Source organism: Leiobunum rupestre, chromosome 5, assembly GCF_980474605.1.
Source record: "Leiobunum rupestre chromosome 5, qqLeiRupe1.1.hap1, whole genome shotgun sequence".
In the NCBI taxonomy this organism is placed as follows: Eukaryota; Metazoa; Arthropoda; class Arachnida; order Opiliones; family Sclerosomatidae; genus Leiobunum; species Leiobunum rupestre.
In genome coordinates this window covers 70234556-70249373 of record NC_143388.1, presented here as the reverse complement: position 1 = coordinate 70249373, position 14818 = coordinate 70234556, and the positions used below count along the sequence as shown (strand labels likewise).

General features: G+C 33.4%; 2 protein-coding genes across 3 annotated transcripts in view; one reads left to right on the top strand and one right to left on the bottom strand.

The window, feature by feature from the left end:
• Positions 1-4059: 4059 nt before the first annotated feature.
• LOC149945767 (uncharacterized) lies at positions 4060-7825 on the bottom strand. 2 transcript variants are annotated; one of them, XM_090174967.1, is made up of 4 exons: positions 7747-7825; positions 7517-7663; positions 5704-5946; positions 4060-5577 (listed from the first exon to the last, which is right to left on the bottom strand). In XM_090174967.1, the coding sequence occupies exons 3-4, from the start codon at positions 5930-5932 to the stop codon at positions 4118-4120; spliced, it is 1689 nt and encodes a 562-aa protein (XP_090031093.1). In that variant the 5' UTR covers positions 5933-5946; positions 7517-7663; positions 7747-7825; the 3' UTR covers positions 4060-4117. The 2 variants fall into 2 exon arrangements, with proteins under 2 accessions (XP_090031093.1, XP_090031092.1); XM_090174966.1 differs by having other exon boundaries at positions 4061-5946; positions 7747-7823.
• Positions 7826-9841: 2016 nt separating this feature from the next.
• LOC149945766 (N-acetylated-alpha-linked acidic dipeptidase 2-like) overlaps positions 9842-14818 on the top strand; it is a 43293-nt gene continuing 38316 nt past the window's right edge. Inside the window, exons 1-4 of the mRNA XM_090174965.1 lie at positions 9842-10029; positions 11438-11731; positions 12804-13004; positions 14329-14623. Of these exons, the coding sequence (XP_090031091.1) occupies positions 11580-11731; positions 12804-13004; positions 14329-14623 (648 nt within the window). The 5' untranslated portion in view covers positions 9842-10029; positions 11438-11579. The remainder of the gene's footprint in view (positions 10030-11437; positions 11732-12803; positions 13005-14328; positions 14624-14818) is intronic.

Sequence of the window (14818 nt, the reverse complement as noted above, 5' to 3'; positions counted from 1 at the left end):
TGTTAGGGCCGATGTGTCGATGGAATATAATTTTATCCTGCTGTCTCTTGCATAATTTTTCGAACTTTGAAAAATTTCGCCCGTCCTGTTACAATTGGCAAGAATATTTTTCAATCAAGAGCACTAAACTCAGTCAATTCATTAGCATTATCACAATTGCTTTTTACTTAAATTTTTTTCCCTTCTCCAGAAGCTTCATTAATCTTCCGAACGTCTCACTTTCTCTGGATCCAGTCAGATTGAAAAGGCTGATTATTATTAACAATTATCTCCTCGCATCATTACCACTATTTATATATTGCCGATTTTTCACAGAAAGCCCCTATTCAGATGTAAATACTACAAGGCACGACACTTATGCAATAATATGTACAAGTGTTTTCTTTTAAGTGGTTCATTTTTAAGCATGTCTGGATATTATCCGCCACCAGTATTGTTATTTCTTGCATCAGGTTTTAGGTTGTTCCATTATTTTAAATTCAGATGAGAAAATTTTGTGAGCTAGCAAAGCAGATTAACCACGAGTGCAACTGTTTCCCATCGATTATTCTGCTTAAAGTTATGAGCACAGCTTTTATGCCGCTGAAGCTCTTCATATTTGGGTTCCTTAAGATGGGGAATAGAGGCTTCCACTTCCTCCACAGTATTTGAAGGGTCTTCATCACCCATTTTTAAACAATTGCTTAGTGCTTACGAAAATATTTCACAAAACCGAATTGAGTCAAATATTTATTTCACAAATTTCTACACATTTTCCAAACAATACAAAAACTTTTATTATTTATTTTTGTGATTGGGAGAAAAAAACCTGTAGGGATGGCAAATGGGTGAGCAGTTATTTCCATAAGTGGATTTAAGAGCCATCCCTATTTGAAAACAGCCAATTATAGCAACATTAAAGGTGTTATTATCAACACCGCCTACATTTGGCTGTTGGAATTAAGCTCCAGCCGCTTAGTAGCTACTGATAATACAATCACTAGTTCGCTACTCCTACATGTTCCTATTTCGATATGGCTTATAGGTGCATAATTTTATATGACCTACAGGTTCATATTTCTTGCTAGAATTCACGAAGCTCTTCTTCCGTTTTTTCCGCGTAACTGAGTGGTCAAAGTTGGCAGTACTTTTATGTTAATTTTATTCAATAAATTGTACACTAAAGCTGAATATGTAATAAAAATGTTGTAAAAAAATAATTATATTTTTAGTCTGTTTTAATTTCAAACAAGATTCAGATTACTATGGAAGGCTATTTTTAATTATTGTTATTATCCTAAAAGATGTTGTTCTAAAGTTAATGAAATTTAAAGTAGATGGCATAGTTTTAGGGCTATTACTTTTTGGTTTGTAAGAAGATGGCATTACAAAAGTTTGGAATAAAAAATGAAAAATAGATGGCATTGCAAATTATCTTCCCTAAAATAACACTAGATGACACTGTACGCTTAATTTTGGAGTAGAGGGCGTTTTAACGTTATTTCCGGAACATGGGTCATCAAGAGTCACGTCACAATATTGACGTCGCTGCAGCCCTTCAATTGGCCAAGCAAGAGGCGAGAAAGAGGGAAATCAGTGAGCTCTCGTCGAATGGTACGGCCGAAGCAAGTAGGCGTTTCCCTTCTTACTTGCGGGGTCATGCAGAATACGGCCGCTCATCTTCTACGGCTACAAGGTACAAAAAGTTATAAATGCTGCCTCAATATTAATCTTATAAATGACTGAATACTCATCTCTAACAAGGACCAAGAAAATTGCCTTAATAAATTGTGTCTATTTTACATACAGGCACCATCTATTAATCTTTATGCACAAAATTAAAAACAATGTTCCTCAATATTTTCAAGACTGGTTCCCAAAGATTACACACAAGCTCTCCACCAGAGGTGTAAAAACCAACTTTTACCTAAATAATTCAAACTCTAACTTTGTATTTAAAAGTGACAAAAAAAACCCAGTGGTGCCTAGTTTTGGAATGCTGCCCCTAAGAACCTTTAATCTAAATTCAAAAATGAACCAACTTATAACGACCACCCACATTTATTGAATATTTTAATCTACATTTCTTTTACATGACGATAATCTTAAAATTGCAAAATATTACACTTTCTTCCCTAATTTTAATGTTTATTTAATAGGCAACTCGAGCCCCACACCCTTGTGTAAATAAAACCTATTATAATAATGGTCAAATCAAGAAACTGATCTGTTACTTGCAGCATAAGTAACATCCTAACAATAAGTATGACACTTCCTATCGTTTTAATGCTAACTTCCTGACTGAACCTTTTTCGACCCGGACATACTGAAAAGCTCCAACTTCTACTTGCACTAAAAAATTAATAGCATACATTATCATCCTTGGTAGTAGTATATTTCGCCTTTGGAATATTTAGACACTAGGGTGCTCTGTGCTGAGAACTAAACTTTGATTGCATAATAGCTCTGAAAATCAGTTCAGAGATAATTTTTCCTAATTGACATACTTATTGTACTATTATGTAAGTATATTTAAGAAATGCTTTTCAACCAATCTGATACTTGCATCAAAATTGGACTATGAATGCTGACCAAATTGAGGGGATCTACAAATAAGTTATTTATTAAAACATTATCTTGATTTCCCAATCTGTCCTGCTCTGATAAAGAATATTTAAGTTAAAATTTTACTGAAATTACACTATGTAGTTCAAATCTGCTTTTTAACTGATAATGGAATAAAATTTTAATTAGTATTCTATCTCCTAATATTAGATTAAACCACAGAAAGTCAAAAGCAAAATTTATCTAATTCAACTATAGATTTGAAGATTTTTATTCATTTCGCAGTAAAAATTAATTTTTTTCCATTGGAATGACTTATTATTAGAAGTATATTTTTTTCTAAGAAATGATTTTTGAAAAATCAATGGGAGCCTGCGATGGTAAATATAGTTGTTTACATCAATAAAAAATTAATTTTTAAGACAACCAATGTCTAACTTAGTTTGTGAAACAAACACAAGGAGAACGACGCTAGCCTTTAAACACGCTAACACAGTGTTGTGTACAAATTTTATTGGTATAAAGCCTCTAACCAATAATAATTGTACGCAAGATAATGCACGACTTTGGACTGGTTGCGTTCTCCTTGTGAGGGGTGCTGTGTTTGTTGCCAGTGGCGTAGCTGAGAACTCAGAGCCCCCCGCCCCGCAAAAATCTCTATGAGGCCCCCTTTTATATTTTTATATGGTTACCCCCCCGGGAAGGTCGAGGGCCCCCCCCGCACCGCGGGTACTGCGGACCATCAGCTACGCCACTGTTTGTTGCTCATAGGTTACTGTAGGTGAAAACTATTTGCCAGTCCAGAACCGTTCGCAAAAAAAATTATTGAACCATTCTAACACTTAACTATTTGCTCGTGGGAACCAGTTCTTGAACCTTTCGGAACTGTGCAAACAGTACTTTTTCGAGAGCAGGTTTATCTGAAATAGATTTTAAGACTTGTCAATACATGCTTTTACGATTTAATTTCAAACTATTTGTACAACAGGTTCTGAACTGTCCAGTATGTTTTGGTGACTTCATAGCTCAGTCCGAATAAGTTCTTTGAACGGTTCCGGATTTACGAATAGTTTTCACATTTCTGTTAATCAAGGTTGCCACAAAATTTTCAGATTCAAATTCCCTGACTATTCCGTTTTCCCTGATCATGTTAAGAGATTTTCCATGACTTTACTTTTATTAGAAGTTAATAAATTTAAATGGACTTATATTTAAGTAAAAGGGCTATTGTAATGTTGAAAAAATTTGCCAAACTTTCAAGGAAATAAATGATAAATATAGAATTTGCCATAGATCTAGAGTAAAATTACTTTCAAAAAGTGTCAAGAGAAACTTAAATTCCCTGACATTTAACAAACTCTTTAAATTCCCTCCTGTCTTTTTAGGCACATTTTAAAATTCCCTGACGTTTAACAAATTCTTTTAATTCCCTGACTTTTAAGGCCCATTATTAATTTCCCTGACATGTGGCAATCCTGTTAATGGTTAAAACACATGATTTACATAGTGTTTTTATTATGAAAATACAAAAACAGTTCATTTATGTTCAAGTACAAGTTTTCAATACAGTCATTTAGAGGAAATTGAACTTTGAAGAGACAGTTAGATCTATAGGAATTTCATTGCTTTCATTATTAAAATCATTTTTTTCAACTACTAAGCTCATAGCTTCAGTTACATTTTTACTTAGTTCAAAATTGTCAGAACTTTCACTATTAAAAGAATCGATGCACGTTTCTCGTGTATTCTCTGGACTATCATAAGTGAAACCAAATAAATTTTTAGGTTCACACTGATAGTCTGCACGCACTTCGTGGAGATTAGATTTTAGAACATTTATATTATCATTTAACACTTCCAATTCTGATTTTGGCTGGTCAGAAATGTTATTAACAGAATTAACATTAAAAACGGTTTCATCAATAGTAATATTTCTGTCAATTTCATTGCATGCTAGCACATTTGGGTCATTTTCATTACAATACACGTTTTTCGAAGTTTTGGAAATCTGCATATCACACATTGGTATATCTTTAACCTCAAGCCCTAACATACCAGTAACTTCATTAGTCTCTGTAAAATCTTGAAGAAAATTGTTGGAGCTTTTAACGCAATTTAATTTACTTGAATCATAATGATGTAATAATGGTGGTATGCACTTATCAGAGCCCAATGAAGAAAGAACTGCGCAACGCTTGTTCAAAGTAATTTCATCTGATAAAAATGGTATACTTCCATCACTAGAAATATCACTATTGGAACTTTCGTCTAGAGTACCTTGTTTTGAAGTGACGGGAATTTCATCCAAAGTACTTTTAATTCCATATTCATGAAGAACATCGAATATGCACTGGAAATTTTCTTTCTTTTTAATATAAGCTTGGTGTCTTGGACCTTTAGCGTGTCTTTCGTAGGAAGAGAAATTGGTATTGCAGCATTGACAGTAATAGCGATGTTTACCCAATGATCGTTTCTTACTGAATCCGTTATTTGTCACTTTGTTTGAAATAGGAAATTTACTACTTGATAACTCGGTTGATTTATGATTCAATTTATTATTTTTAACCAAATTTAAGTTCTTTATAAAGGCATTTTGATTGTCATTGAATGGACTACCATTTCGAGCAGTCTGTGTAATTTCTATATTAGGGTATTGAGAAAGGTTTTTGTAGATTGGGCATTTATTTATTTTACAATTTTCAACTTTTATAAAATACTTCTGAAGAAACACCACTTTACTCTTTTCATTCAGAATTCTATTTTTTTGACTCGAAGTTTTGAGTTTGGATTTGACTTTTGTTCGCTTTTTAACGAAAGAGACAGCTTGCTTAAGAAAATTTTGAAAGTGTTCAATGTTCCAAATTGCTTGACCCCAAAGTTTGGCATTTGAAAACATATTCAGAGTTGAGCTTTTGGGACTTGTTTTTCTACCTTTGGGCATTGCCATCACCATATTTCTCGCTCTTGCTTTTGTAAATAAAGAATTGCAAGGACCTACACTCATTATGGAAGTCTTATCCTTCGATGATTCACCTAAATTAACATCGGACTCGATATTACTAGCAGTACCAATAGATGACTTTTTAACAACTGAAAAACTTGTTTCATCCGTAATAATGCATGTAATTTCTTGACTGAAGAAAGATTCAAGATTCCCACCTAATAATTCAATGTTGTCTTTTAGTTGCTTTTCATTGATAGCTCTTTTTTGCGAACACAGAAAAAACACTTCTTCACGGAAACAATTTGATATCTGCGGCAGTACATTTGTAATGGGGTTATCCAGAAGTCTAAATATTCCATTTATGAAAATCTCGTTTAATCTAGAAGATTCATTCAGAAACATAGCAGCTTGTGTACTCCGAAGATTCTTTTTTTCTGAAGTCATAATTTTACATGTACCTGCAAAGAAAAAGTAAACACATGAATTTTGGCTTGTCTTAAACTACTACTAACATAAGTACATTTTACATGGCTAAAAACTTTCGTGCCTACTTCAATTTAAAACAAGTCAGTGAATTTCCCTGACTCTTTTGGGTTTTTCTTCAACAATTTTACAAATTTTAAAATATTGCGAATAATTAATATATATTTATAACACATTAAAAGGAAGGAAAATTCCCTGATTTTTGGGGACCATTTCTAAATTCCCAGACTTTTTGAGACCATTTTCAAAATTTCCTGACTTTTCCAGGTCGTGTAATGACCATAATAGTGAATACCCTTTAATGGTTCCATGAGCTTCGCAACACAACCTGTCCAAGGAGGAGAACCATAAAAGAATAGAGGAATACACAATAATTTAAAGTGTCATTCTCCGTTGGTGAGAAATACTTAAACTAACATCTAAATTGGTTGAGCCAAGATACATGATTATCCCCTATCATGGCTGTTTAGTACCTTTTATTTTATTCAATGCAGTCAATTTAACAAAAGTTGTGGAGGAATATGCAATCAATTTCAATTTCTTAAAATTTGTTTAGGGTTTAGCTTTTTAGTTAAGGTTTTATTGAGGGCGGCTCACCAAGAGCACAGCAAAAACAAATGAAAATATCCAACACAAATATAGAGAGAGAAAAAATACATGAAAAAGTACCATTAAAATAACCGATTTGGTAAGAAAATATAAAAGTCAACGAGATTAAGTGCAATGAGATGGAAAAGCAGTTAGGCCTTATATCCGCTAAATTATATAGTAGGGAAATACAATGCAATTTAATAATTAATTATAATAATGAAATGAAATACAATGCAATAGTTGTAGGCGAGGAGATATTGTGTACAAAACTAGTGAAATACTGAAGTGCAACCAAGTTAATCTCAATATCACAGAGTTAATCACAGTATCACATAATTAATCGCAGAATCACATAAATAATCGCGGTATCACAGATATTCTTTATAACAAGTTTGTATAGCCCTTATAACAAGGTCATTTATAATAAGAGGGATTACTTTTGTAGTCGAAACTCTCTTTTTGGATTGCCAGAAGGTAAGAATTTCTATTATCACACCAGGTTCCCAAGCGACCATTGAATTTACCCCTAATAAGTCCTGCAATGGCATACAGATGTTCTTTAGTCGTCTTTATATGTGTATCTAACACTCTTTGAAATGCACTCCATAGGTGGTTCTTATTAATTATGCAATCAATACAACTAGCTGAGGCCTAGACAAAGGAGAGGCTACTCAACTAAATTTCTAACAGATCTCCACCACATGACATTGAGGATCGAGAGAAAAATTTTAATTTTACAAAAATATCATGGTATTTCTGCCATGTGTTGCTCTCTTAGAATCTCAACAATGTTATTTCTATTTAAATATGTATTCTGTTTCCAAATTGGAATCCATTATGAGAGGAATTTGAGAGGGATTTTGATGCACACCTCTAGTGTGAAAGGGAATATCAGTTCTAGGCAGATAAGGGATTTCGTATATATTGCGTTTATATTATTGAAGTAATAATTACCTGCTCTTCCTTATCATTTGGTCATAATCACTGAATCGCAACCATCACCATTTTAGCCTTTCCCGCCGTAATTAATAGACCGTCACCGCGTGCTACTTCCAAAAGTACAAAATACCTTTACGGCTGTTAGTGTTTAAAGATCGTCTGCTATTATGAGATGATGCAAGAGTTAACAGGCTCAGAAATAAGGGTGTTTTAGTAATAAAAACTATTATTGGTTAAATAGGTACTTATTTAAAATGTTTGCCCGTGAGGTCCTGTAAGCTGCGGAGCTTCGCTGACGCAAAGATAATTTAAACTCGTGCCCTAGATTCGAAATCTCGGCGTTTCTCGATAGCCCGTTTTCTCGTGAGGCTTTTACTGAGTTCGCGCCTGAAGTCGGAAAAATCGGGCTCCATAGCAGGGTGAGAAATAAGGAATTTCAATAGATAACCCAAAATTATATTACTCACCTTTAGTTTTCCTTCGTTTAGAAACATTTTTAGAGCTACAGGCATGATCCATTGTTGTTTTAAAACAATATAACGCAAAAATATCTGCTATCTTGAAAACCGCAAGTCAAAAACCACGGCGAAATTTTCACTAAACCTTTTTAACTAGATGTCGGTAGCCCTGCCAGCAGCGGCTCTATGGAGGCAGTTTTTTCCGACTTCCGCCGGGAACTCAGTAAGAGCCTGCATTACGCGCAAGGAGCTTGATTTCCAATCTAGGGTACGTAGTTATATTATCTTTGTTCGGAGCATAGAAATAGAAATTGGACTAGAAGCACGGCCCTATCCGCCAATCCCAAGGGAAACAGGCGAGCTAGAAGGCTGACATTAGGGTGGAATCGCGATGTACGCGCCATCTGACAAACGCATTAAACATTGTCGCCATGGCTACGACGCGAATTTCGAAGAGGGAAAAAAAGGCGATCCACTGCGCATCACGTCGTGCGCAGTGGTGGTATTTTCGTGTTTAAATTTTTGCGTCTAAAAGCATATCCGCAAAAATGGTTAAAAACTGCGCTTTTTCACATTGTAAAGAGAGATCTGGGAAATAAATTAAATTCTCATTTCCTAAGTATGTAATATTATAGTAAATATTTTATAATAATCTCAGAATAAGAGATTTTTTTACACTAAGATTTCCTCTGAGAAATGCTGAATTACTAGGAAAATGGGTTTTAGCGGTAAATCGCCAAAATTGGACTCCATCTTCAATTACTTCATATGACTGTGTGTAGTAAACATTTTCTGCCGGATGAAATTTACTTTCAAAATGGAAGGCACCATTTGAAAGCAAATGCGGTACCTACACAAGTAAAAATTACCCTATACATTCTGAAATAAAAAACTAACTGAAATCTGGAAATATGAATAATTTCTTTATTAAAACAAGAATTTGAAAGAGCTCCCAAAAATATCTATTCCAGAACAAAGCATATTTACATCTTCTAGAGTATGCCAATTTATTGATTTTAGTAATTGTTATTTAGTTTCCCTATTTATCAGAGTTTATTTCAGAAAACTTACGGAAAAAGTGAACTACCGGAAACCACACAATTTGACTTGACAAATACTGATGATAGTTTAAAAGACACTGAAACCAAGATTTTGGAATCCCATGTAGGCATATTTTAAACCACACTGAAATAATTAAAATTTAGTTAAACTGTGATGATTTGTGGTATTTCAGACTTACAATGATTGCGCAAAGTTAACGTGTGACTTTAAGGTTGACACGGTAGATATAGTAGATTCTTGAGATTTTTATGATTTTCCTAAAGCTGTTTAAATAACTTAATATAATGTCAAATAAATAAAAAAAAGTTTTTAATACAATGCCTACGATCGGTTTTATTTTATTCCACGTGGCCATATTGACTTATTTAGTTTAAATTGTTTCTATGAGATGGCGCAACTATCGCGATTCCACTCTGATGGCAGCCTTCTAGCTGGTACGTCCCCGCCCAATCCAATCGTGCTTCTAGTCTAATTTCTATTTCTATGGTTCGGAGCGTGGTAAGTAGTTAACTTAACCTAGCGGCGAAAATATTAGATCAGGGCCGGAAAAAGGTACCCAATGACTCTGCTATCCACTTTTAATACTTTTAATTTAATAAAAAAAAGGCACTTGTTTTTCAAGAGTGTGATATGATGGAAGAAATTTTAAAATTCCCTTTTTATATTATATCGCTCGAACAAAACAAAAATAAAATTATTTATACGTTACTATCCGCAACATGGTATTGGCGCTAGTGCTCAAGTGCTCAACGGCTGGTAAATTATTTAATGTAATTACTCCCACCCCAAGATTTATTCTGATAGCTATGGCCCGCGTTGTTTAATAATTAAGGTTTAAGTATTTTGGATTGTCTCTAGTTACTGACAGCTGGGCTTAGTCTTAACATACGCAGTAGGTTGTGATTTAAATTCTTACCCTTATCAAAAACTGTAGATTAAAGAAAAAAATACTTTTCATTTCTTGCTTAAAAGCTTTGTAGAGGGTAGAGTAATCTACATGTACATAATGTAAGTAGTTGTCCAATCTCTTAATTGTTTTAGTAATTTAATTTGATCTATATCTTACTTTGCTTTGATTCACTAGCTGTAGGCTACAGGCATGGGCTGTAGCACTGATAATAGCAAACCCCCTAGAGAATTGGTTTAAATGCAATTGTTGTATTATTAATTTCCATCATTTCATTTGGATTTTTGATTATGTAAACAGCAGACAATAAGTGAAATTACTCTTTATTTTAACGGATCCTAATTGTACACTTTTAATGATATTTATGTCTTGTAACTGCAATTTTAAACATGTTGGATTGTAGTTGATTAGAGCTGCTGTCTGGCCTGTATATACACAAGGTCATAATATATTAAACACCAACAATATGAGCACAAACATGCATCCACAATTAGCTAGTATGAATTTTAGTTTTGGAGAATGACAATGCAGATTAACTATAATGATTACATATTGGGAAGCAGGTGTATATTCTCGCTTTATGAAGCTGGTAGAATCCTTATAAAGGTACAGATCTTCGATCATTTTCTGGTAAATGCTACAGGCTACATGTAATTCCTTGCCAACACATAAGAAAAGGGGGGAAACGTTTGGAATTTGACTTAGTATCTGTGAGGGAAAATTTCTGAGCGGGAAAGTGGCATAGTCGCTTCTATTTATTTATTTATTATGTATGGCATGAGATATGTTGTTCTGAAGTTTTATTTAACAGGTGGTTAAATGATTTGGTAACTTAATGATAGGGACTCATAAATATTTGGCATTTTTTCATACTCCCTAAACCTTAGTTTTTGTGGAAAGATGAAACTAAAGTACTCAAGAAATAGGGATACTGATGAATGCCTCAGTTATCAATTTCTAAATAAGAAATAATTACAAAAACTATACTTTAATTTTTTTTATTAAACTCAATTTTCAATTAATTTTTACTTTTGCGCAAAACATTTTTTCATCTAAACTGTTTCTTGGAGCTTTTGTCGTTTAGCAAATACACACCTATTTTAGCATAATAAAATTTACCTTTTTACATTAATATATGAATAACTGTAATACTGTGAATAATTATTTCTTAAGAAATAAAACAGTATTTTTAATAGAAAAAGGAGTGTTAATTTTTAACAATATAGATAACTTTAGTTTATCGTTTAAAATAAATTATGCACAGAATTACAATTATTCATGTTTTAAAGTGAAAAATAAATTTTTTATAAAGAAATATTTTCCTTTCTAACCAGGATAGAGTGGCGTTTTGCTCATGATATGTCATGAAATAATGTCATGGCAGCTGATACAAGGCTAGGCTTAGCTTCGACATATGCCTATGACGCAACGAGCAATCACCCAATACTAGCCACTCAGTCATCCTGGGTTTTAGATATGTTCATTTTTATCTTTTTTTCCTCAATTTAGGTTTGGTAAGATGAATTAGTCTGCAAAAGCTGACATTGATAATCTTAACTGCTACAAAAAGTATAAGATATTCCCATAGAAGTGCTGTAGGAGCTAAATATACTCAAAAACGGATAGGTTATGGTCTGGTTGTGCAAAGGCTATGAAAATGACTGCCCAATACACTCCGTATCGAGATATGGTCAGTGTCGAAAATGATAATGATCATGGCAGTGAATGGGATACTGGAAATGATAGAGGATATGTACAGATATATGAAAAGACTGTAGAAGATAGACAAGTAGTTCCACAAAGGTAATATATTTTAATTAATGCTCAATTCACTAATGGCAGCACTTTAATAATGAAAGAAAAAATTTAAGTAACATCTGAATTTCATAACTCTTTCACCTCTTTATTCTTGTCAAGTTGATAATTCACATTCATTGGAAATGTAAATTAATGTTTCAATTTAAACCCTACGTAATATGGTTGTAAATTGATTTGGTTTGAATTATCATTTTGCTGAACTAGCCAACTTGTGAATCCTGCTCCTCTCTTTCACTCTTGTTTGAGAGACGAAACTGGCATTTCGCTATTAAAGATTTAGGTGGAATTAATGCAAATATGTGGTAGAATTAATGCTAAGATATTTGACTGTGTAAGTCAGTAATCTGAAAGTTAAATTACTTCCCATTGTATGCTTTCGCAGTTTGGTGTAGTAATTGAGGATTTTGATTTTGACAGGGTTAAGCTATACATTCATCGGCGTTTGTACAAACCTGTAGATTAATATCTATATGCTATGTTAGTAGTAAACCTTAATTGCTACTTCTATTGAAATGCTAGGTGATCGTTGTATAATTAAGCTTTAAATTTCATCTAAATTTTGTGTTATGCATAACATATAGGTCTTTGGGGGAGGAATTTTAAACTGTCACTGCTACTTTAAAACTGGACTCTAGCTAGGGAGGGAACACCTGATTGGTTGGGTTGGTATTTGATCATGCAGAGAGACTGATTTTTACCTGTCACTGAAATACAAATAACTAAATCATGTTTCCTCATGGAGCAAGTGGCACAATCCAAGTAAACTGACCGTTATATTTTGGAAATAAAAGCTTGACGAAATGTTCGTTTAACCAGAAATTTAGGTACAACTTAGAATTCGTTAATTTAAATCGTAAATTATTTTTTGAAATAAATCATTATAGACGTGAAAAACTGTAGAAATTACCTCAGTGACCATAGAAGTTGCTAAGCGCGGAGACTGGAAGTCATGTTGACACGAAATGTTTCCCTTTTTTCCTACCCCAGGCTACCCCCAACTTAAAAAAACCTTCAGAGCAGAGGATGGAATTTATTTTACTGTCTTATTTTTTTCTAGGAATTTAGTTGTTGGAGGAATAGCATTGGCTCTGTTTTCCTCTCTACTTGGTTTACTCATTGGCTTTTTCGCCCATTCAAATCATAGTGAATGTATACCTAACCTTTCTATTTCATTAAACGCTGTGAGGGATGAAAATCCATTTGTACGTGATAAATTGCTCATTATGATAGATGGGTCGCAAATTAAAGAATATATAAGGTATGTAAAAAATTAATATTTTGTTTGAAATAAATACCAAAAGTTCGTGAGTGTAATTTTTGATGTAAAAGTTATGAAATAATAACGTAAATTTGAAATAGTGCCTCATAGTGAGAATTCACTATGCAGCATTTGGTAAGGCTTAGAGCTTATTGATTGATCTACTTGGTGGAATTGCTACTGTAAAAAAGTATTTAAAAGACCAGAAACGGAGATCGTCCATTCCACTCTAGCGCTCGATGTTCTCTTTCTCGATGAGAACATGTGCTTTACATTTTTATTATTGGAAAGAAGCAACTGACACACTTTTATAAAAGTGTGCCATAGACCACTGAAGTATCTCAAATGTTGATACTATTTTGTATTGATGTGAAAAAATTAGGGATGAACCGCTGAAGACGATATTGGTAAATACTGGTATTAGAGAAATATTTCCAGGAAAAACTTAAAAATAAGAAAATTCTCGATTAACGGGATCCATCACTCACAACAGGGGGAGGCATAGGGGTAACATAAAATCCAGAGTTGCAGTGTGCTTAAAAACCAGTTTTTTTGTGACCCCTATGCCTTCCCCTGTTGTGAGAGAGGGATCCCTTTAACTAATGAACTTTTTTTAATGAAAAATTTGAATAAAATGGTATGACAGTGCACTGAACTGTCTTTTATAATGATTTTATCATATGCACTACTGTTATGATAGATAACTTTGTTAATATCAGCAGATATTATGGCCATAAATAGCCGATATCGGTGCATCCCTAGCAATAATAGGTGTGTATATATCAATACATTCTTTAAAGAATTAAGACGAATAAGAAATATTGGTTTTCTAGCCACGTCATATAAAAAGTGGAATGTTTGGGAATGAGAAAATACCAATCACTAATAAGTAGGCCATAAAAGGATTTTCTTTAATGAAACCTTGTACATGGGGTATGACGTAAATTGTCACTTTCTACTCCGTGATGAATAACGCATCATAAGCTTACCTGATGAGAAATGGAAGTTAGTGAAGAATCCCTTGCTCTTCAACAATCTATAGTTTATCTCTTGCCTCGCGATCACTTGATTTTGTTTCCACAGTAACCTTTTCAATAGAACAATAATTATAAGAATTTTTGAAATTTTTGTCGTTGTATTGTATGTTCCGTGTTAAACAAGGTCTCATTGAAATTTTCCAGAGGCATACTTATGGTGAATTTTGTTACTTATGGTATTATTTTAGCAATAACAGACCTTACTCGGTGGGACATTGTTTGCAAAACTACAACAGTGGCATGTATTTAATCACATTTTGATAGTATGGCTTTCTTTTTTTGTGCAGAAAGTTCAGTCAAGAGCCTCATCCAGCTGGCAGTGAAGCTGATGAAAGGATGGCAAAGGAAATTGAAGAACTTTGGAATGCAAATGGCCTTGATAAAGTGGAAATGAAATCGTACAACGTTCTACTCCCAGAACCGCCTACTGCTAGTAAACCTAATAGGTTAAAAATTGTAGATGAAAACGGAAACACAAACTTTGAAATGCATGATTATCTTAATGAGAAAGACACAAATAAGCATGAAGATGAGAAAAAAAAACTGTTTTACAGCCCATATTCACCAAGTGGAATGGTCACAGTAAGTTTCTAGTTATTAATTTATATAATTTGTGTATTCTTTTTTTTCTGAAATGGTTGGACTTGTTAGTGATAACAAAACACATTTTGGGGAAGAGCTAAATTTCAACATAAGAGCTAAATTTCCTCTAATGAGAAGATTATACGGAGATAATTTAATCTTCCTTGGACAAAATTAATCCTCCATACTGTAATG